The sequence below is a fragment of the Euprymna scolopes genome, chromosome 7 (genome assembly GCF_053919585.1).
Source record: "Euprymna scolopes isolate OS-2025 chromosome 7, ASM5391958v1, whole genome shotgun sequence".
In the NCBI taxonomy this organism is placed as follows: domain Eukaryota; kingdom Metazoa; phylum Mollusca; class Cephalopoda; order Sepiida; family Sepiolidae; genus Euprymna; species Euprymna scolopes.
The window spans coordinates 87,560,075-87,586,013 of record NC_136488.1 but is presented as its reverse complement, the minus strand read 5'-3'; the positions used below and the strand labels follow the sequence as shown (position 1 = coordinate 87,586,013).

The 25,939-nt window shown below is 34.1% G+C and overlaps 1 protein-coding gene and 1 pseudogene across 21 annotated transcripts in view; one reads left to right on the top strand and one right to left on the bottom strand.

Moving 5' to 3' along the window:
* Window positions 1-25,939, bottom strand: part of LOC145279820 (otoferlin-like) — a 1,618,966-nt gene that overhangs the window by 351,918 nt on the left and 1,241,109 nt on the right. For all 21 annotated transcript variants that reach the window (XM_080131202.1, XM_080131198.1, XM_080131211.1 and 18 more), the window contains one exon: window positions 3,121-3,209. In XM_080131202.1, the coding sequence (XP_079987328.1) occupies window positions 3,121-3,209 (89 nt within the window). The remainder of the gene's footprint in view (window positions 1-3,120; window positions 3,210-25,939) is intronic.
* On the top strand, window positions 9,893-10,121 carry LOC145280583 (U2 spliceosomal RNA; annotated as a pseudogene).

Below are 25,939 nucleotides of genomic sequence, written 5' to 3'. Positions count from 1 at the left end.
CTAAATACATGCAAATGATTACTTTATTGCTAAATACATGGAAATGATTACTTTATTGCTAAATACATGGAAATGATTACTTTATTGCTAAATACATGGAAATGATTACTTTATTGCTAAATACATGGAAACGATTACTTTATTGCTAAATACATGCAAATGATTACTTTATTGCTAAATACATGGAAATGATTACTTTATTGCTAAATACATGCAAATGATTACTTTATTGCTAAATACATGCAAATGATTACTTTATTGCTAAATACATGCAAATGATTACTTTATTGCTAAATACATGCAAATGATTACTTTATTGCTAAATACATGCAAATGATTACTTTATTGCTAAATACATGCAAATGATTACTTTATTGCTAAATACATGCAAATGATTACTTTATTGCTAAATACATGCAAATGATTACTTTATTGCTAAATACATGCAAATGATTACTTTATTGCTAAATACATGCAAATGATTACTTTATTGCTAAATACATGCAAATGATTACTTTATTGCTAAATACATGCAAATGATTACTTTATTGCTAAATACATGCAAATGATTACTTTATTGCTAAATACATGGAAATGATTACTTTATTGCTAAATACATGCAAATGATTACTTTATTGCTAAATACATGCAAATGATTACTTTATTGCTAAATACATGCAAATGATTACTTTATTGCTAAATACATGCAAATGATTACTTTATTGCTAAATACATGCAAATGATTACTTTATTGCTAAATACATGCAAATGATTACTTTATTGCTAAATACATGCAAACGATTACTTTATTGCTAAATACATGGAAATGATTACTTTATTGCTAAATACATGCAAATGATTACTTTATTGCTAAATACATGGAAATGATTACTTTATTGAATATTTTAATTGAACTAGATGAATTTGTTGCCATTAAGGTTCAATACAGGTCGTCTTAAAGAAAAGCAGTCTTTTCATATTTCTTTTCATTATTTGTAAGATTTCCCGTGTCATTTATTTATAGTTACATGAAAAAGTATATTATTAAATCTATAGATTATATAAAAAGAAAATAATAAATCTACACTTCAATTACACATCGTCGAAGATTTGAGATGATTTCAAGTGCATATTTTAACCCATCTGAGGATTTAAAGTGCAGGCATGTATCTTTTATTTGTCCCCAACCTTCCTCTTTTTTGCAACCCCTTCTCTCTCTCTCTCCCTCCCTCACACACACACAGATGTGATGTTGCTAGTCTCAGTCGTATTATAAATACTATTGTGGCATATATTCTTCAGAATTGTCGGATCTATTCCCTCCTCCTTTGTTCCAGCTCGTTTGACTCGTCAGTCCAGTGATCTCCTTCAATTCGCTGTTTTGATACCTCATTTTAATACAGCATATTATTCTAGTAGCTTCTTTTCAAAGTTGTGGAACTCCCTTCCTGCTTACTGTTTTCCTCCAACCTACAGCCTTGATTTTTAATCAAGACTAAGGTCAATGAACATCTGTCTTTGCGATAATTACCTTTTGCTCTTGTTAGCTTCTTACATCAATTGGCTTTCCGCCTTATCTCCATTAAAAACAAAGCATAATTTAGCTTCTGTGTTGTTTTATCATTATTTATTTATTACCAGTTAACTGATTAGTTGTTGTTTTTTATAAGCAAGCCCAAGAGTAAATGCATGATCGTTAATAAAAAAAAAAAAAAAAAAAAAACACTTAACAGCAACATCGACGGCCCACAAATCAAACAAGTTACAGCGTTTGTTTAACTTGGACCGGAAAACAGCTGTAAAATCACCGAATCGACTTAGACCCGAGATGCTTATTGACTATTATTGTCATGAGATTTATTTGATACAGACTTAACGATTTTTCCACAACGCTATACACATTTTGAATTGCCAATGATATCGTCCTGAAATAGAAGAAATGCATTTTCAAATATTGTACTGGTATTTTATTTTATTCAGTTTAATCATCCTAAGGAAGTCTTGAAATGTTGATGAACATATAACATGGTTTTTCGCTTTCCATCTCTCCATGTGTGTGTGTATATATATATATATATATATATATATATATATATATATATATATTAGTTATTGCGAAAATATATATATTATAATTTCACAATAACCAAGATAACAATATATTATAACAGGTTTATTAAACCTGTTAGAATATATTGTTGTCTTGGTTATTGTGAAATTATAATATTAGTATTAGTATTAGTACTGATAATCGTTGAGCTTAATTAACGGGGTCAATTAACATTGACTTTGGTTTAATTGGTATATGAACATTACCGGAATATAATAATTAAATTTTAGTTTATTTATATATATATATATATATATATATATATATATATATATATATATATATATATGAGAGAGAGAGAAATAGATGGATAGGTAGGAAGAAAAACAAGGTTTCAAAAAGAATGGCGTTACACACATTTTAGCTTGATTTTATTGTCCATGAACTCGAAAAAATAAATAAATAAAAAACACGCCAGGTAACTTTACCAAGTTAAAATTAAAAAAAGTTTTTTCTTTTTTATTTTCAGGCCGGGTCCATTTCAGACATGCTATTATTTTGACTTCTTGTTTTTTATTTATTTAATTTTTAGACAAACATCATATCTTGAAAGAGATGAACAGAAAACCTTACCGTGCTTGATGGACAGAATGCGTTGATCAAGGAATTACATTTGGGGGATGGGGATTTATTCAATAAAGATAAGCACCATCATTTGCACGGCGTGAAATTACATAACAATCTTCAATTGGACCCTGTCCACCCATTTACAGAAAATGACCCCGATGTTTCGAGGTGTTGGCTGTCTTCATCATTCACATTTCCTGCTTGAAGAAACAGTGCAGATGCTGACCGCAGTCACCGCAAGCCAGTAACTTTCGGAATCAGATATCAGTTTTTCAGAGCTGGTGCCATTCTGCCTGCCACTCCGCTGCACGAGGAATGTCCAGTCACTGCCACCCCCATCCACACTCCACGCCACCCTCGACTGCCACTTGAACGGATCAGACTGAATCTTCAGCATTAAAAACATAAACGGGAAAAGAAACAAGAAAAAAAAAAATGCTTACCTCTTTGGCTTTCGAGGAGATATATCGACTGGTGGGCCTGGTGGGGGCATGTCCATCGGGAACATATCAACCCACATCTCCAGCTTTCCCTGAAACGAAGAAAATTATTATTATTATTATTATTATTATTATTACTACTACTACTACTAGTAGTAGTGGTGGTAGACTTTATGTCTATTTTTAACAGGAAAAAGTTACGGCTCGTTAATTTAGAATGATGGTTCACGGTTTAATACGGTGACATTTCTGCTCATATTTTTTTTTTTTTTTTTGCATAAAATATTCATCCCTAACCATGCATCGAACAGATACCATAATACTTAGCTCGATGAACCGTACCATAACGAAGATCAATACAAAATTTCAAACAGTACTTTCCGAGAAATTTTTTAGAGTAAACGTGGTATAGTGGTGAGTAATCTATTAATTTCTAACTATTCATCCGTTTGGATATCATAATGCTTATTTCGTTGCACCTTATCGTAATAATGGTCGATACAAATTTTTGGCCAGATCGACTCAACAGTTTCCGAGAAAAAATGGAACGGACAGGCAGAGAAATATAATATAGACTAGAAGAGGCGCCCTACATTGCCCGGTTGTAAAATACACTTAAATATGATGTTTTAATTCATGCAGATTTCGGATTTATTGTTATAGAGTCAATTCGTTATCGATTATTTTATATAATATTGTACCAAAGATATCGTCCTGATTTCAAAAATTAAAAAAATAATAATACGACTTGGGTGCCATCAGCTAGAATCGAAACCGAAATCAAAATTTACAAGATTCAAGCAAGCAAGCAAAGACACCCGGATAGACCAAAAGTTTTATAATTATTAAGATATCCACCCGCCCATACAGACGCACCCTCACATATGCATATGCATACACAGAGACTAGATTGTAGCAAGCAAGCAAGGACGCCCGAACGGTCCACAGAGTTTTATAATTATTAAGATTATTAGCAAAAAGATCCGACGTTGGTCGGGATTGAATGTACTTTGTTTTTATTGCTCAGTCTGAGTGACAAGTTTCCCCGGATTTCTAGTAATCTTCACTTGTTTCAATAGCCTTTCCAAATGCCATTGCTGTGTTGCAACAGCCGCTCACCATTGATTATTATTGCAGCATAAGTAATGAGGGATGATGCCAGATAACCTTGCTAGCGTAGAATAAAGTGGCTGTTAAAATTTAAATCTAGTTGAAATAAATTGTTATATAAATATAAACTAGAAAGATAATGTCTAAGGAAATAGTATAGACAAAATGGGTTTTAGTACGATTAAATCAATAACTAGAATGTAAAAATAGGTCTGACCTCTAGTAGTCTGACGTAGAAGTCACTTAAGATGAGACGTGGAGATTGAGTTAATTAAGGGAGTTGGGGTTTTAGAGGTGACAAGAGAAGTTGGGTTCTCCAAACGTTCAGGAGGCAGGTTGAATTCAACGGACTAGAAATGTGAATAAGAACGGTGCTTGCGACTTCGAGAAGAAAAGGACTACCGGAATAAAGAAGTGTAAATATTCTATGATAATCTTTTTCTTCAGAGAAGTTAAAGATCTTTATTCTAGGCCCGATGGTCCAAAGATGTGAACCAAGAACTGAATTGAATTTACCAGACGAGAATGTATTGTCTCCTTCAATGTTTTGCAATCTGTATATATCTTGTGAACAGTACCTTAAATGTTATACACACGTTGACATAATCACAAGACGGTCAATATACAAATATATATAGTTATGTATACACACACACAAACCTAAATATTCAAACCCTCTATATAGCGTTATTATTGCTGCTATTATTATTATTATCATTATCATTATTATTATCATTATCATTATTATTATTTGTTTGAAATTCTTATGCCATTAAGTTCTTGTTGATAAATACTGGTAGCTTTTCTTGGACTCTGAGTGAAAGGAAATCTCCACAGATTTCCAATTGTCTTTATTTCATTATTATTCAAACTCCTTGGTTTCATGTTAACTATATTGTACAAGCGCCTAAATATTGATAGAATTTACCACAGAATCATATAAATCAGTCTGACAGTGGCTTTGTTGCTATCAGTTGGACTGAGGTATTGTTTAGTCCTAGGAGGTTCAAACAATTTGAGAAGGAATTAGTTCAGTGCTAATCACCTAATGTATCCCTACTGAGGAATATCGACAAGACCGCTCATGTTTTTTTGTAGGCCAGAGTATGTTTATCATATTGCGCTGGCTTTTCAAACCCACACCTGACTATGTCTACCCTCCTGGTAACAAGGTAAATAATATTGACACTATTTGCCGCAGCCGAAGTTGGCCGTGATTCCTTAGTACCATTCAATTATGTTATCAGTTTTTATTTTTATTCTTAACTAGTATGGAGACCCGATGTTGCCTGGGATTGAATTAGGATCAACAAATGTTCCACACTTCCAATACTTTTATTGTCATCGAAATCAGTAAAATCGCCCATTTTTTAATCAAATCAATTGATTGCCTATTCTAGTTGGGGTCCCACCGTAGTGCATCAGGAGAAAGCTTCACATAGCTCTCTGCAGTGACATAGTCCACAATAGATTGTAGTCTACATTGCACTGCAGAGAATGCAAAAGTCAAGTGTCATGGGTCAACTGTGCTTTAAACAGTAACATATCGAATGCATGTCTATTTTATCAACGAACCTACTGTTGCTTTTATACGCCGAGCTCTTCTGCTTATGCAGTGAAAAAAAATTGTTAAATGCGGGGTGAATAATTCCGACAGCTTGTATTGTTCCAGAGAAAGAAAACCGTAGATAAAGCTAGAATGAGAACCAGTTTACTACACGTGGTATACAATTAATAGCAAGAAATAGTTTGATGTTTATTGTAAACAACTTTGTTCATCTGGTAGTGGGGAAAAGATAAATCAGTATAGTCTTTTATTCCTAATATTCTATGAGGATGCAGCTTTTTAAAATAATAGCAGTTCAGCCCAGATTTTTGCTCGGGCCCTATGTACTATTCATAACTTTATATATATATATATATATATATATATATATATATATATATATATATATATATATATATATATATATATATTAAAAAGTTTGACTCATGTCCAGGTAACCTACATCTAAAATTTCAAGTGTTTAGACCCAAAATTGGCGGAGGAGTTTGATAGAGTCTGAAAAGGTCAACTCTTAATTTTAACCTCTTGACAGCCAAATTTTCGCTCAAAAACAGATTAAAAAGCTTGCTGCATGTCTGAATACTCTTTATGTAAAATTGCAAATGTTTAAACCCAAAATTTGCTGAATAATTTGCTAAGACCGCAATGGTAAAATACTTTGAACTTTGTCTTCCTGGTAGCCAAATTTTCAGCAAAAGAATGATTAAAAAGTTTGCCCAGTGTCTGAATACAATTTATGTAAAATTAACAAACGTTTAAACCAAAAATTGTCTGAGACGTCAAATTTTTTTTTTTTAACTTTGACCCCAATTTTGACCACTTAACATTTATTGTTTTGGGCTCCAATCCAATCAAAAAGTTTGATCCATGTTCAAGTAACCTACAGCTAAAATTTCAAGTGCTTAGACCCAAAATTGGCGGAGGAGTTTTGTAGAGTTTTCAAAGGTAAAATCGTTGAATTTGACTCTTTGACAGCCAAATTTCTGTCCGAAAATCAATTAAAAAGACTTTCTCAAATCTCAATACCCCTTATGCCAAATCTCGAGTCTGTAAACTGAAAATTGACAGAGTAATTGGGAAGGGAAATGTACACACACACACACACACACACACACACACACACACACACACACACACACACACACACACACACAGACAATTTCACTTATATATATAATTATTCCAGGTTGATATTTAACAGAGGTGAAGCAACCACTGAATTTTTAACAAAGCTTACACAAGAGTGCTCAATACCGAAGTAGGGCAAGATATACTTTTTATTTGTTTTATATAAACATTTCTATGTCGCTACACAATTATGAGCATGTTTTACTCAGTCAGTTACAAGTAATTAGAGACCTCTTCTCTTCAGGCGATATTGCTTTTTTTTGGTCATGGGCGTCACCACTTATCAAGGCCCAGAGACTACTCGAGGATAAGAGTTAAGTGTGTACAGTAGTCAATTGGACAATATAATAATCGTTAGTAATGGAAATTCGGTAAATTTGTTAACTTAAGTGGAACCGCTCATCAAAAACTTGTTTACATTGGACTTGAAGACAATCAGATTGTAGTCAGCTGGAAAGCAAGAAAACGCAAGACAGTTCCACAGGCGTGCACTTCTAAGAAAGAAATTTTGTTCATGGAATCTACGTTTAGGTTTAGGCACAGATAAAGAGTGGGGGTAATTATTGATAGTGTTTTCTGCTAGATGAGTGTTTCTTGTGAAAGTTTGGCGGGAGGTGGGGACCATAGATTGAAGCTCAGTCGAGCATTTGCCATGAAAATAACGATAAAGCAGAGACAAACTCACAGCATCTCTTCTGTGAGATAGAGGTTGCAGGGAAGAGAAAAGGACATCTCTTACGAGACTACAAAGTCTATTTTGAACTCTATCAAGGCAGAACAAGTCCTTTCTAGCAGCTCCTGCCCATATGTGGTAACAGTACCCCATCCTTGGACGTACCTGGCTCTTATATCAATAGAGAATTGCATCAGCAGTGAGATATCTACTGGATCGATAGAAATATTCCACCATTTTTCAATGGCCTTGGCAACAGATTTGATGTACGTGTTCCATTTCAGATCAAGAGTAAAGGTCAAGCCCAGAAGCTTGTCAAAACTTGAGGCCTTCTTAAGACGAGAGCCATTCATTGAATGAATTATTCTCATGAATGTGCAGTGACATAAATGCTTATGTAAAACTAATAAAAATAATATATATATATATATATATATATTACTAATAAAACGTATATATAAGTGTGAAGAGAAGTGTATATTTTTACGCTTTTGTCAAAATCACTGACTTCTCTACACGAACATATCTGGCTTATTTTTACGTTGAGGAACTGCTGAAGATCTTTGGAGATTGTAAAGCAATGCTTTAATGTTGGAAATGAGAACTGATTCTATTATTACATTTTGGAAAAAAAATGGTTTTGCTGATAATCTTAAATTTTACTTCCGAATCGATTGTTCAATTAAAAAAAAAATGTGCGTAAAAAACCGGCTCAAACAATTTTAAAGGTTAATTTAGTTAAAGTTCCGAAAATAAAACCCCAAAAGAAAAGTGAAAATAACGACAATTTGGAGAAAAACATTGCATTTAAACGCATGCTCACATATACTTATATATACACCATACAAGCATTACCTTATACATATATAACAAATACATATGTGTATGCAGGTATTTATATGCACACACGCAGTCTACACAAATGGATGCAAGCATACAAGTATATAGATACACATACGTATGTATAAACCCATATATATATATATGCATCTATATATAATTATCCATAGACACGTGTTTCATCATTGGACCTAGTGAGAATCGAAACCAAGATCCCAGAGTCTGAGCCTGCAGTTCAACCATTGATATAATCTTGGCTAGTAATAAATTCATCGCATATTTTTGTAGATTAATTTGTTTATTTTACCTGCGATGATTTTGGGTGGAAAGCACTACCTAAATGCTAATTCGAAATAATTTTGTCTCAATAATGTGATTCTCCTAAACGGAAAGAGCTAAATATATATATATGGAAAGCGCCTTTAAGTCGTAAAAATTTTTGTCTACCTTGGTAGTACCTTATCAACTAGTGGCACCCTGGATGCGGAAATAAGATAGAGAATCAGCAAGGCATCAGACGCATTTGGAGGGTCACAAGATAGAGTCTGGTCTGATGGTGAACTAACTGTGTCAACTAAAATGTCAGTATATCAAACATGTACAGTAATATCCATACTCTATGCCTCTGAAACATGGACCTTGCACCGGTCACAAGTAGAACTGTTTAAGAGGTTTCATCAGCATTGCCTTAGAGACATTCTTAGTTTAAAATGGGATAGTTTTGTCCCTGATACAGATGTCTTAAATAAGGCCAAAACAACTAGTATTGCGACCATTGTTATTCAGAACCAGATGCGTTGTCATCTTGTCCAGCTTCATGAGTATCGACTCCCAAAACAGTTGTTTATGATGACCTCCTTCTTGGCAAAAGACCTCAGCACAAGCCCATAAAACGTTTTCATGATAGCATCAAGGAGAGTCTGGTGAGATTTCATGTTCCTGTTGACAGTTGGGAGCCCCTAGCGTATGATTGCAAGCAGTGGAGGGCACTGATATACAGGGGCGCAGAACACTCTGAAGCAGCCAAGATAGATCTCAAGAGAGCATGTAGGAAATGCCAAACTTTGCCGCCCAATCATGGAGATCTTTGGATCTGTGAGGTGTGTGACCGGGCTCTGTTTTGTTAATCATATGAAAGTGCATGATGATACGGGTTCCGTTGCTTTTAGTTTCTTCCAAACCAATGACCGTCTTCAGTGTCATGTCTGCTTGAGGGCGTGCAAGTCGCTGGCAGGATTAAAAAGTCATCTTCGGACACATGGACTTTCAGTGACTGAGGAGTTGGCACTCGTCTGGCAAGATGTTGTAATCATCATATACTTGCATATATATATGCACACGTGTGTACATGTTTATGCATACATATGTACACGCACATATACAGACATACATATATTCATACACAAGCACACATATACATACATACATACACACATATACACACACACACATGATGATTATTTGTTTTGGCCTTTTGGCCGAGATCAATGTGTAGTATCTGTTCTTCAGATGCGGCACTTCCATTTCTCGTTCTCTTTCAGTGAAGGAGAAATCCTTCACGACTGAGACAATTTTTATTTTTGTACCTTTTCTCCACGTTAAAAAACGACCCTGGTGGCTAACTCTGTCCCGTGGGGAGGCATTGTAAATAGGTACTCAGATGATTTCTGTTGCATCATCTTTTTACACGCTGGCTGCAGTTTCTTTTTCTTCGTTGGGTTGTCATTGACATGGCTGAGTTCTGTATACCTCGGTTTTGAAATTAAAGTGACTCTTCTACTAAAACAGCTTTCTAAGACTAACAAGCTCTGCCAGCCTGGAGGAGACTAGTTGAAAGTGTCACTAATGCATCTTTAAACGTTTTATCTATTCCAAACATGAAATCACCAAGAGCTGCATTTATATGTTAGAAGCTCTTTGATACGTTTATTGCTTCAGATATCTAGAACTGCTAACGAAAGCTTATCCTCAACAGTTATGCCGATAATGACAACCTTGAAAGCGTCTATACATACCTTCACACACATTTATAGGTATAAAGATGGAGGTATTGTTGCGTTTTAGCGGATATTTGTGTTCTCTGAGTGCAATTATTTTTCTTTTTCTAAAATGAAATATCATATCTTTACTAATTCACTGTGACTAAAAAGGAAAAGAAATAACGAAAACAAAATTTACATCGAAGAAAAAAAAAATCATTTTTAGGAAGAACGAATTTTTCTACTTCATAATTTTTTTTCTTTTAGTTTTATAGTTATTATATTTTGTTAATTCCGTATTTCTGATTTTGACCCAAAGTTCAACATTTGGTTAGTCTTCAAAAATGTTGGCCATCATTTTTGATTTTGTTATCTTGTTTTTTTTTGTTTTTTTTTGTTTTTTGTATTTTCATAATTTCTTAGCAAGTCAGTTTATATAAATCTAAAGTCTTGGTGGCAAGATGCGGCATTAAGGCTGGGTAATCTTACAAGATTGATGGTCTGGTAACTGTGAAAGAAGATCTTATAGGGAAAGAGAGTTGGGATAGAAAGAGGAGGATGGACAGAGAAAGGGGGACGAGGGATAGAAAGAGAGAAAAGTAGGAGGGATAGATAGAGAGAGGGTGGATATATATATGTAGAGAGAGGGGGACATAGAAAAGAATTGAAGGAATTTAACACAAATAAAATAATAGAGAAGGTGAGAAAGGTGAAAGAATGAAAGGAGGGAGAATAATACATAGAACAGGGGTGAGTCAAAGAGTGTTAGGGAAATAAAATGACGAGAAGGGAGGAAGAGGAATAATGGAGGAAAAGGAAACAGGTGAAAGTCTTTATCAAATCAAATAATGGAGAGGGTAAGAGATAGAAAGGTTAGAGAAGTGACATTATGAAGAGCAGAGAGAGAGAGAGAGAGAGAGAGAGAGAGAGAGAGAGAGAGAGAGAGAGAGAGAGAGAGATGAAATAAAGGACGAAGAAAAGGAAAGAAAGACAGAAATGATAGAATTGAAGGATGCTAATACAGTGAGCAACATATTTGAAAAGAACGGTAAAAATATAAACTAATATACTGAATCATATTATTCAAGTGTTTACTGACAGACCACAAGAACCAATTCACTATCGAGGCATACCAAAGACTTAGAAAATGGCAATCTGGTCGGGAGATTCGAACCTCGCCATGAAGCCATCTCTGACTCCATTAGCAAGGAGCAGACCGTACGGCCAACGTTAACAGAGAGAAATACAGTTGAAATTAACATTTATATAAAGTGTAAATGTCAATACAGCCAAGAGTGATCTTATGATTATATATATATATATATATATATATATATATATATATATATATAGAAAGAGAGAGAGGAAGAGAGAGAAAGAAACAGAGAGAAAATGAGGCAAAGAAAGAAAAAGAGAAAAAGAGAGAGATGGAGAAAAAAATACCAAGTCAATGAAAAATAGAAAGATAAAACCAAGGAGCCTAAAATGAGGAGAAAGAGGAAAAGAAAATAGAGAAAATAAAGAGAGACAGAATAGAAAGAGAAATAGTTTAGCTAACATAAATGATGGGAAAATAAAAGCGACAGTAGATTTGATAACTCCCCCCCCCCAAAAAAAAAAGTAAATAATAAAAAATAAGCAAATCTTTCCAAGCTAAACATCAATCTGAAATCGATTTGCAAACATTCATCCATTTTTGGCCCTGATTTCAAAATCATTTTTTAATCAAATTATTTCATTTTGTTTTCATATTCAGTTTTAGTCATTCTAAATTTAGAAAAAAAAAATCAATTTTTTTTTTATCTGTGTAAACCAACAACCTCTCCCTCCTCCTCTCTCTCGCCTAATGCCATGTGTATTCTATCCAATTGCTGACCGTTGAGAGAATGTGCAGTCTATAAGAAGCAGAAATGGTTGGAGCTATTGCGCCCCCTTCTCTGGAGTAGCAAGCATTAAAAGGCTTCCTAACACCAAAATGATAAGGCATATATACAGAGTGACCCCCCAAAACGGGCCCCAACTCTAATTAGGCCCCGTTTCTTAGTGTTTTGTTCGAATGAAATGAAACTTTGGTCATAACTAGTTTATTATATTCAAAACATCACATCAAAACACTAGGGTCTTTCGCCTTTTTTCTCCGTTGACTGTAAAATGCTCAAAAAAACAATTGAATGTCCTCTGTTTTTTTTTTTTGGGGGGGTCACCCTGTATAAGCAATAAAATTAAGATAATATATAATACTAGATATACGAAGATACGTAATTTAAAATGCGGCCTTTGTGTATCTGTATTTGTTCATATGTCACGTCACTTCAACAGCTCGGTAGCCTACATTACAAACAGCCTTCTTAAGCATTTACATATTAAAAAAAATAGTAATAATCGAATTTGTTTTGAAAAAGGTTTGGGCCAATAACAAGTTACGATAGTTTCATGTTACGACAATTCCTACACAGGGATGAAATCACGCATTAAAAACAGAGGTAGAAGACATCTGGGAACGGGGGAATCTATTATGACTTTAAAGCGGGGTGGGGGGGATCTATTATGGTGTTATGGGGAGAGAGGGCAGAAAGAGATTCCTTGTATGATGAAGCAAGAATAAGATAACGACAACCATTAAAACGGAGAATATGATCCGAGAGATTCTTAATTATTGGTTCTCCACGAGGGCAGGCTTAGACAAAAGGTCGCTCATTAATGTGAAAATCCACCTCTCCAAAATAGGACACTAGATTAAGACAAAAACTGAAATTGACACAATCTATGTCTTCCTCACGAACCTCGAACAAAAGAGCTGAGGCGTAGTGCAACAGTCGCCTAGGTGGACAATAGGAATTAGTATTATTTAAAAACTAGCAGGCCTCCTGGCATTGCCCGGTTGTAAAATACGCTTAAATATGATATTTTGATTAATGCAGATTTCGTATTTATTTTTTTATATTATATTGGACCCAATATATAGTAAGCCACCACCGAGAATCGAAACCAAAACATTTAACTTATGACTTACTTCTCCTTTGTCGTTAATGCCTGAGCTATAACAACATGTTTACTACAAGGCTGAAAATTAAAACATGAACCAATAGTTATGACGTCACGCATGCATATTCATAATGCCGTCGTTGGCAAATTTAATTTCTTTAATTTGCACACTTTTGCACCGATTTTCCCCGGCTAATACTTCAATATAAAGTTTTTCATGGCTTCGAATACCCTATATATTCAGTTTCATGCATGTAGACCAAAAACTGACAGAGGAGTTTGGTAGGCAAAATTTTTTAAACAAATATATATACAAATATATATATATATATATAAAGAGGTTTGTGTTTACAATAAGCTTTTTTGCGCAAATATCACGCAAGTATAAATCATGTAGAATATCTGCATGAATATAATTACATGTAATAGTTAACTAAAGATGATCATCTCATAAGAACACCGAAAAAACTAATAAGGAATTAATTAAAATGAATGTTTAAAAGAATATGCAAATTAGCTAGATCTTTTGTTAGTAAATGTAATTCCACGACCCATATATAACAAAGTTGTATTTTTTTTATTTTAAATAAATAGAAAAAAAAGTTTTTAATATGAATATCAACACACACACACACACACACACACACACACAAAGAAAAGAAAAAGAAACTTTGAAGGAGTATAGATTACATCAATATGCAATAATAGTAATCGTTATTTTATTACTAAATGTCCTATACATAGAAAATAATGTGTAAGAGATGGAGACACCGTTTTCTTCTTGTATGTATTTTAATTGTCTAGTGTATATATTAAACAATGCATTACAAGCCATTACTTATACCGTCTATTTTGAAGAAATTTCAAGCATAAGCAGCAACACAGATCTACTATACATGCTCATTAGAAGTGAGAATCTTATTAGTTATCACTACACATTACTAGTAATTACCATATATATATATATATATATATATATATATATATATATAGGAAAAGTATTGGAATCGTCCCATCACTAATTATATATATATATATATATATATATATATATATATGTATATTAGTGATGGGACGATGCCAATACTTTTCTTGATTCCTATTTTTTATAAATCTCTTAATATGAATTTTCATTAATGGTCAAGGGCGATCGCTTCCTCTGCCCTTACCAAAGTACTCAAGTGTAATAATTCTTTGGTAACAGTACCCAGTACGAAAAATTTCAGTCTATTTCTTTTTTCATCATGCTCACCTCGAACAAGGCCATTTGCTACTGAGACACAAGTAGTTACTGGGAATTACAGGAACGGTCTAAATAGGGAGTTAAGCAGCGAGATATCTGTCCACTTTACACTTAAACTTTTGCATATTAGTACAGTCAAGGAAGCAGGGTATAGGCAGGGAATTCCAAAATCTAATATTTCAAGAGAAGAAATTTTCAGAGTTTGAAGATTCTCTGGTACTGGATCACTTTTGACATGGGATTTTGCTACTTGTTGGGTTAGTTGCTATTTACAGCAAGTGTGTGTGTGGGGGGGGGAGTCACAGGTACTACGAGTTGTAAGAGCACATTCCATTAAAGTACTTGTAAAACAAGCACAGGAATGCAATAATGCAGTGATGGGACAGGGGTTGGAGCTTGGTTGACAATGTAAAACCTATTAGATTGGAAACTTTTTTTTTTGATCCTGTCTAATAGAGACAAGTGGTTGATGCACTGGCCCATATATAGGTATATATGCAGCAGCAATAATACTCCATTCATGGGCGAATGGTGGCTTTGTAGAGATGTAAAATATGGTCAGGTGGAAGATTTTTCTAGCATGGTAGAGAGAGCCCATCTTCTTTTGCAGAAGACTTGTGAATGTCTTCAATGTATTTGTTTCAATTCATGTTACCTGCGAGTGTTAGGACAAATAGTCAGAATGGTGAACTTGATCTAGAATGTTATTATCCATAGCAATCAGCGCCTGGAAAGGTTCTTTGTAATTGTTGAAGGAAACAGTGTTTCCTGATACAATATGAAGTAAGGCTTAGATAAAACTAACTCATTCTTATATTGTAAGACTGACATTCTTGTTTCACGCATCTTTATGAAGCTGTATCTCTTCTTTTGGTTCTAATGCTACCAGATCAGGCTGTCTGAACATATTGGCTTTCCTGACCTAAAATTCACCAAGAATTGATGTTATTGTTTCTCCCACCCCGCTTTGCAAAACTCGATTATGTTCTGCAAAGCAAAAAAAAAACAAAAAACAAAAACAATTTTCTTCTACAAAACAACCAAACACCATAAATATGCGAAGATATAAAGAACTTGAAACATGAAAACTTTTATAAAAATGATTGGCCTAAAAACATTAAATAATTCGAAAATGATTGATATGCCGTAAAACAAAACAACCACAAAACCATGAATAAATATTTTAAGATATAAACAACTTGAAGCATATTTTTTTTACTTACAAAATGACTGGATTCAACTTTAAGGTTTGTTGGTTGTTTTTGTTTTACGGCATATCAACCCTTTTTAGGCTATTTAATGCCGAATCCAGTGATTTTTTAAAAATATATTTTTAATAAAATATATTTGCTTTTTTTTTTTTTTCAAGTCGGTTTCTATTTAACCCATAGTTGGTACCCTAACAGGCACTAACACTCCGGGTCAGAGTGGACCTGGGAGCAATGGCAATTAAAGGGTGACTCCACACTCCCCAAAGCCCGCGAGCTGGAGCTTCACCATCGGATATAGTTCAAGTTCATATCCAGGACCACGGTTCAAAATTAAATAACCCCAAAAGGGTTGATATGCCATAAAACAAACAAACAAACAAACAAAATCCTTTGGACGTGTTCCATTAAAACTAATTGAGCCAGATTTGCTTTTCAATTTCTGTAAATTGTCTAAACAACAACAAAAAAGATAAGTAAACCAAACATGTTATTGAAAATAATTTTACTTATTAAACAATTTAAGTCTACGTCTTTCTCGTTTTTATTCGTCTGTTATTTGTAAGAACAAACCTACTTTTATCTTTCGTGATTATTTTTCATACCCAAATCACTTGCAGAATGTACGTTTCATTAAAGTCGTTTCTTTTTTTTTTTTTTTTCAGCTTTTCTATTTTTTCTATTTTTTCTTTTAGATCTTGGTAAGAAAAAAAAAAGATTATTTTCTTAATATATCCTTCATTTTTTGCGAGTGTCAAAAACTTACAATTTCAGACGAGTATTACGACGTGGGAAGAGAAAGAATTGATTGCTGTCGCTGTAAACAAAATCAGAAAAAAATATGTATTTTGATGGCAAATTCACAAACAATAAACGCATTTCTTCTGGTTATATTTAAACTATTTTTTGGTTTTAGACGTGCAGTCTTAGTACTTATCACTCTTTATTACTACTGGCTTTTTTAACGCAGCGTACGAGTAAAAAAATATTTATATGTAGCAATAAATGATGAGGCAAATAGGTGCTTCTACACTATTGGGACGAGATTTCGGAAATCGTAATACCGAATTTCATATGAAAACAAGGGTATCTAACGTATTCCTCGTATTTTTAAAATGACTATATCCAAAAATTACGAAAATCGATAAGGTAGAAAATTATTTATTAAAGAAAATAAAAAAATACAATTTGATGAAAACGATCGTAAGACACAGGAGAGTTCAAAATGGAGGTAATTTTCCGTTTCGATATAAACAAGATGGCGGCGGGTTTTCCCCTGCTAACACGATTAAAAATTTCTTTTTTAATAATTAAGTAATATTCAAGTAATTTCGACTGCATAATTTGGAAGCTAACATTGTAATTTATTAGAATTAAAAAAAAAAAAAAAAAAAAAAAATCAGTTGAAACCATTTTCTTTCTGAAAAATTTAGCAACTATAAGATCTCGTCACAATAGTGTAGAAGCGCCGGCGAATGTACATGAAAGGGACAGGGGGATATGATAATAAAAAAATAAAAATATACTATACACATTTTGGATGCTAACGGCTAGTTTTTCGTTCGGAAATAAAACAAAAAAAAAAACGTCTATTTCACATTACAAACACAAATAATTTTTCAAATATTATACTGGTATTTCTTCAGCTCGATTACCCGAAGGAAGTCTTGAAATAAAGACGGAACATTGATGAACATATAATTTTGGTTTGTTTTTCTCCATCCCGTCAGAATATTATTTCCATAATTCATAATTTTTGATCATATATGTGTGTGAAATACTCTACGATAATAAAAAAGCACTATGTTTGCATATGAATTAAAAGATATGTCGAAACCTAAAAACTCAACGTTTTGTCCACAGTTGCTGCGGACCCCAAAGGCGCAATGGATAGAGACGTTGAAACTCTACGGTTTTAGGTGAGCATTGTCTGAAGATAGCCGTTTCAATCCTATCCAAAGCCGGCCAGAGGCTTACTTGGCCAAAACGTGGCAAGACGACAACAACTATGGAAGGCAGTAATTGCTGAGAATTCGGAGTTCCTATCCATCGTGGTTACCACCTGATGAAGGCAGGAGGAATAATTGGCCGAAACGTTGTGAAACAACAGCTAAAAGATGAGGATAACAGTTTGCAATAAAAATCGGGCCGGGATCAAAGTGTAATATCTGTTCTGCAGATGCTGCACTTCAGATAATGTATACCAGTCAATGGAGGGGGAACCCTCTATACCAGGACAATTATTATTTTTGGTAGCCAGAGTGCCCTCTTTTGCCTACTTTTAGGGGAGCTGGTTTTTACCCCACATTAATTTGCTTTGGTGGGGAAGCAAATAAATATCTTAATTAATAATACTCATCTCAATACTAAATTCCAATGATAAACATGTTATTATGTGATGAAGTCAAAACATGCGATATTTGAATGATGTTAGATACGGTGTAGTGCGAAACACGTTCCTTTCAGCTGCTAGCATAAGTAGTTGAGGGGGAGCGAGTTTAGAGATAGATCTTGTCTGAGAAAATTAGTTGTTTTTTTTTATGGCATTTTAACCATTTCAGGGTTATTTAATGCTGAATTTAGTCATTTCCGAAAAAAGGTTTTCAATTTATTAGTATTATTTGGCTTCATCCGACTACTGTTCTCAACTTGAGTTTGATTTTCACAACGTTTCGGTCGATATAACCTCCGATCTTCTTCAGGTGTATCTTGTCGAACTCGGGAATGTTTCTGTCGAACTCTCGAGTTCGACAAGATACACCTGAAGAAGGTCGGAGGTTATATCGACTGAAATGTTGTGAAAATCACACTCAAGATGAGAACAGTAGTCCGATGAATCAAAAGAATACGAATAACCAATCCTCATCTAAAAAATTCAAGTTATATCTTCAAATATTTATTCAGGATGTTTGCTGGTTTTGTTTTACGGCATATCAACCCATTTTTTTTTTTTAGTTATTTAATATCAAATCTCATGATTTTGGAAAAAAAATTTTTTTATTCTTCAAGTTCTTTATATCTTCAAATATTTATTTATGGTGTTTAGTTTGGTTGTTTTGTTTTACGGCATATCAACCATTTGTTTTGTTCAATCATTTTAGCAAAAGTTTTGTGCTTCAAGTTCTTTATATTTTCAAATATTTATTCATGTTTTTTTTTTATTTAGATATTTTGTGAAGAAAATTTGTTGTTCTTGTTTTTTGGTTTTGCAGGACATGATTGAGTTTTACAAAGGAAAGGAAAAAAAACCCAATGACATCAATGTTAGCTGCATTCATGTCGAGTAGCCGATTCCTTGAGACAGCCTGTTCTAATAACACCAGATTGTCTGAGAAAAGGATTTAAAAGGTGACTGATCAAGTTATCTAATACTTTTGGACACTGGTGGAAATCTGCGCTCTCTATGTGCATCTATTCCATTTTTTTTAAATCTTTCCTTCACGTTTTTGTGCATCTTTTTTAATCGTTATTTTTGTTCTCTTCGCCCCCCCCTTCCTCCTGCACATACACAAATCTCTTCCAAACAAAAATGAATAATTTTTTGTATTTTTCTCTTTTCCAATCTCATTAGGAGGTCCATATCCCATTTTGAGGTAACTGAATACGGATCTCTAGGAAATTGATGTATGGCGCTTCTTACTATAGTGGATTAAAAAAAAAAAACATCCTACCCCACATTTTTATATATAAGAGACAATTTTTTATTGATTTATTAGTCCTCATTTTTGTTTTTTTTTATAAAAAAAAAAAAAACAAAAAAAAAAACGGAATAAGGAAATGCCGTTTTCAAACCATGTATAATAATGTGTCCTTTGGGAAGGTCCAGAGAAAACAGGAAATTTGATAAAAACAATTTTTAGAAATGGTTGTTTTTCAAATTCATTCCTTGTTTTCAATAGGAAATAAATTTGAAAAAAAGAAATTTGCTGTGAATAGCATACAGAGAGGAACCAAAGACTGGAGTTCAGTCGAACACTTTCAATTAAAGCAAGTGAAGCATGCATGGTCCCCCGTGAGTTCACAGTGAACGAGGCATAAAACAAATGACTAAGTTTAGCATTTGCACCCCCCTCCCATTTAGCCCAAAAAGTCTCCAGGGGACGTCAAATCCCGGTGAAAATGAACAAACGGTGCAGTTTTAGGCCTTAACATATGTAAATTTGAATTCTGCACCATGCAAAAAGAAATGATTATGTCTATTATTTGTCCCTCATCCCCACCCCAATTAAGCCCCAAAATTCCCCAAGGCCTTAACATATTTAAATTTAAGTTCAGCACCATGCAAAGCTACTAAATACATAGAAAATTTTAGACAAATATGGTAAAATAGTCCCAAAAATGGAGTGTTTTTATTAGCCCTAAAAGATCCCCAGGGGCACACCCAAGAGATATCGCGAAATATAGCCAAACAAAATTATATAGAAATCAGAAAGTTTTATAAAAATCCAAGACATATTTTTTTTTTAATAAGCACAAAAGTGTCAATTTTAGCCATTTTAACCCGAAAGGTACACCTGGGGGGGGGGGGTCAACCTGAATTTTCCCGGAAAATCCGTTGTTACCTTTTTTACCCATATCATGTTTAATGTTTGTTCAAAATTCAAAAAAAATCCAAGGTGTAGTTATTGAAAAAATTGCAGACGGACGAAAAGCCGAACGGACGGGAATAAATTTACGGGTTCACCCTCCTTTTGTCGGGGGACCAATAGCGATAATGTAGAAATTCATTAAAGTTTATTAGTAGACACGAATTCCGAGACGATCAATGAGAAAACGGAAACATCAGATGGTTTTTTTTTTTCGTTATCGGAGACGGAAAAGAGTATATTTCCTGATGCCGAAAACAAGTTTTGAAATTTTTTATTATTATTGATGTCGTTTTTTATATATATAGTTGAACCTAAAAAAACTCACATTATTTTCGCAATAATCTAATAATTTGAGTTTAAAACTTAATTTTTCATTGCTATTATTAATGATAAAATGATCAATATTTATTGATTTTAAACTACCAATAAAATTAAAATCTATAGATCACCGCCCCGACAAGTTTATTTCTTATATTGCAAAAATATACGCACATAGTTTGTTGTTGTTGTTGTTGTAGGACGACGATGACGACAATAATAATAATAATAATAATAATAATAATAATAATAATAATAATAATAATAATCCAAGGGATGGCAGAAAAGATACAACGAATTTCAATAATGAAAACTGCAGTAATATTAAGGAAAATCCTTGAATGTGAAGACTAACACCACACACAAACAACATGGAAACGGCTACACATACAAACACGAAGGTACATCACATGGAATCATGAAAACTGAAACTGCATAATTGAAAAATACTGTCCCCGTTTTTTTTTTTCTTGTATCACTATAAATAGGCACCATACCAAATAATGAGGGTCAAGGAGGATGGAAAGACCGACTAGAGAAAACACTAGCCAGACCTCCACTGGATGAGTGCAAAGAGGACAAGGACCTTGGGGAGGCTTATTGCCACCCAAATCTCAGTGAAGACCAATGGTCACAGCGAACAATGAATCAATGGTAATCGACTGCTGCGATAACGCAAATTCCTTTGCAAAGGTTCTCAAAAGAGGTGGAGATTACTGGAAATCTGAGGAGATTTGTTGTCACTCAAACTCCAGGGAACACCACGAGTTGTGTGTCTACTCTTAGTAAGTAAGTAAGTAAGTAAGTAAGTAAGTAAGTAAGTAAGTAAGTAAGTAAATAATAATAATAAGAAGAAGAAGAAGAAGAAGAAGAAGAAGAACAAAAACAACAACTTACAGCTAAATAATTAGATATTTTAAAATAATCAGAATCGGTAATTGTTTCGGAATCGGGAATTTAAAACAATCTCGGTAATTACAATGGAATCGGAAAATATATGGGATCGTCTCATCACTAACTGACGCACATCATAATTGATTTAAATGAAATCGAATTAGACAAAATTTTGAAATAGTTGTGAAGACAGAAACAGGTTACGAAAGTTAACCAACTTTTGCTAAATTTCAATAAGTGGAAACAGAATATTATTGATGCCATGTAAGTTTATTGAAAGATTACGTCATCAAACTATTAAAAAAAAAGTCACATGGGGGAGACATGTAGACATTATTAGGGAGTGATTTAAAGAGGTGAAATTGAATTGTGATAATCATGTAATGACAATGAGGATTGGTTATTTGTATTATTCATCGGACTACTGTTCTCATCTTGAGTGAGATTTTCACAACGTTTCGGTCGATATAACCTCCGACCTTAGTCAGGTGTATCTTGTCGAACTCGGGAATGTTTCTGTGGAACTTGGGAATTTGGATGGAATTTCGAGCGGAAGCCTTTATTTACAAATTTTATAATGGAGCTAAATAAGAAATATCTTCCTTACTCACGACTAAATGCTAGTTTTATTTTGGCGTCTTTAACTTCTCTCCCCCCCCCGCCTATTTTTGCTGATGAGGAGACTGCGTTTAAAGAACAAAACTTTTGTCAAATTATTGTCAATACTTATTGTCAATTTCAATAAAATGAACATCGATTCTGAAACGATCGTACAATCGAGTTGATTTTGTTTGTTTTTCCTTTTGAAACTGATTTTTAACTCACAATTATGAATCGTTTTACTCAATATATATATATATATATGTGAGTAAATGAAGTAGTTATATATATATATATATATATATATATATATATATAACTACTTCATTTACTCACATACATTTAATATATGAAAGTATAGATTTATGCGTAAACTTTAAGTATTTACTTCAAAAGTGCTCAATACATAGGTAGAGCTAGTTAATTGGCTGATAGGAAGGGGCGCGGTGGATACTAGAAAGCTGATTGGCTAACTAAAAATCCTCAACATATATAAATACAAGAAGCAACCACAGAATTCGCGCATAAGCCTGACGAATCCTATAGTGGATGAAACGCAGAATATTCAGTGTAGCTTAATCGCCATATATATATATATATATATATATATATATATATGAGAGAGAGAGAGAGAGAGAGAGAGAGAGAGAGAGAGAGAGAGAGAGAGAGAGAGAGAGAGGGGGGGGCAACATTGTTACACTCAAGCATATTTCATTAAATAAAACAGACGTTTTTGTCTATTAATTCTGTTTTTGATTCTTTTCAATTCTGAATAACGGTCTTCACTTCTGGCAGGAACTGGCTGATGTAATCGACATATTTTTGTTGCAAGTACAAGTATTTTCCAATCCTTCTGAATTCATTGTCAGGGAGAGATTAATTTATGTAATTTTTTATAATAAAGTGTATATATATTAACTATTTTATGATAATAACTTAACACACATTTCAAGATGTTACTACTATTGCGATTACATCAGCTAGTTCCTGCCAGAAAGGAAGGCCATTATTCGGAGGTTGAAAAGGATAAAAAACAATACACAAAACTCATGTATTTTTATATATATATATATCCTGGCTTGAGGTAGTTGCTTGTCTAGCCGCACTGATGAGCTGTGAAACAGCGAAACAGTACTGTATGTGGATGACTATAATGCTTCCTATCTTAGGTTGAGCATATTGGGAAGTGATATACAAATTACCGTTAGCATACTAAGCGACGCTCTTTGTGTAAACAAATTGAGCTTAGGTATTTGGACAGTGTCAAAACACTTAATTCACTGCCCGCATAGCAGCAGCCGATTAGCACAGTCGTGAGAAGCTCCGACTGCAATTTAGGCAGTCAGGTGTCGATTCTGGCTTGAAGTAATTGCTTATCTATAATGCGTTTATTATTTATTTGTAAACACGTTTTTTTTGCGTTAAAAATTAATAATCAATGCGACAATGAAGCATATTGTTTTACTGTATACGTTTTCAGCGTCTCAATTGTTTGTTTTTGTTCGCATTTAAATTATGCAAATAGACATTGTTAATACTTTCTGCTTTTTTTTTTTTACATCGTTCATTTCCGTATTACGTTATGGGGTTATGTTTATGTACGCATGCGCAACCGGAAATCGTAAACCAGATGTTGGGTTACAACACCCGTTACAAGGTCATTTGAGTTTTATAATTATATAGATTAGTTAACTAAGTAATATTTACTAGGATAAACAATTAATGTTAATTATGAAAAAAAAATTGACGTTATCAGACACGCAGATGATGAGATGCTGATTCGATAAAGCAACAAATTCATTATATGCAGACATAGACTGGCTTGATGATGGCAAATCGGAAGCTGGCAGTTGCTCATCGCTTTGGGATCAGCTTCAGTTCTTTCCGCCCATCCTCAGTTTTTGTTCTCTGTCCCAAATTTGCAACCTGCCTCGTCTCCGCATTTCTCTATCCCCGTTCTCCCATTTCTCCTCCTTTCTTCGTCTTTCTCTCTCTCTCTCTCTCTCTCTCTAGCTCTCGCTTTCCCTCTCTCCTGCATAAATAACTCACTAATTCAAAGCCATTATACAGGATTTTACAGAGTGAATTTGAGAACCGTTTGATTTAATAAGCTTAAAATTTCTCCCTGACGCCGAATTGACAAAATGGCTTTGGTTAGAGCTGACATGCCAAATAAAACTCCCATCTCCGCATAATTGTCTGCAATAGAAGCATTGATTAGGATCCATAAGGCGCCTTCATTTTTCCCTCTCTTATTTTTGGACATTATATCAATTTGAGCATGCGTCCTAGTATTGGTGCTCTTGGTTGTCAAACACGTAGTCCAGTGGGCAGATCTGGCACACAGCCAACTTCTGTTTGGTCCACATGTTTAGCCTGACATGCAACTGTATTTTATTCATAAATTTATATTATCATCATTATTATCATTATTATCATCATTATTGTTATTGGCTCACATGGAGCTTTCACACAAGTCTGACATGTAACTGTATTTTATTCATAAATTTATATTATTATTATTATCATTATCATCATCATTATTATTATCATTATCATCATTATTATTATTATTATTATTATTGGCTCACATGGAGCTTTCACACAAGTCAACAAACGATCTGATTGGAAACCTGCGGTGTTCTCGGGAAGCTGAGTGACAACAAGTCTCCCCAGACGTCCAGCTCTCTCCACCTCCTTCGATAGCATTTGCAAATGAATTTGCATCATCGCAACAGCCGCTTACCATTGATTTCTCGCTGGTAGTGGGCATTGGTTTATACTGGAATTTGAGTGGCACTTAGCCTCTCCAAGGTCCCAGTTCTCTTTGCGCTTGTCCAGCCGAGGTCTGGTTGGCGCTCGCTCCTCGGTCTTTCAATCATTATTGACCCTTCTCGGCTCTTTGGTATCACTTTTTTATTGGGGGGAACGGTGATGAAACAATGGGGAGGATGCATGATGGGGGGTATAGAACTTCTAGATATGCAGTTTCGGTGTTCTTCATTCCCTGTAACGCTTATTCGTTATATTGTCTTCTTGTATTATTCTCCGCATTCAAGGGTTTTCCTTAATATTTCAGTCGTTTTCATTATCGTTAGTCGTTGTACTTTTGCAATTATTCCTCTGATTCCAATTTCTGACATTCTTTTTTCGAAGTTTTTCGGAATTGTTCCTAGTGCTCCTACTATTATCGGTACTATTTTGATTTTCTTCATCATCCAAATCCCTTTTAACTCTCTAGCTAGCTCTGTGTATTTGCTCCATTTCTCCTTTTCTTTCATACTCACCCTGTGGTCAGCTGGGACTGCAAAGTCTACGATTTGACAGGATCTTTCTTTCTTGTTAATTATTACGACATCTGGTCTTCTTGCTTGGATGGGTTTGTCCGTCTGTGTATCCATGTCCCATAGAATGTTATGGTTCTCGTTTTCGAGTACTGTTAAGGGTTTATGCTTGTACCATTTGTCTGTACGTTCAAAATGCAGTCGTTTGCACAATTCCCAGTGTACCACCCTCCCCACTTGGTCATGCCTGTTTTTGTATTCCTTTTGGGAAAGTTTGCTGCATTCACTTACTATATGGTTTATCGTTTCATCTCTTTGTCCACAGAGTCTGCATTTGCTGTTTTCTTGTGCTTTATCAATCCTTGCTTTGATATGGTTGGTTCTTATCGAGTTATCTTGTGCTG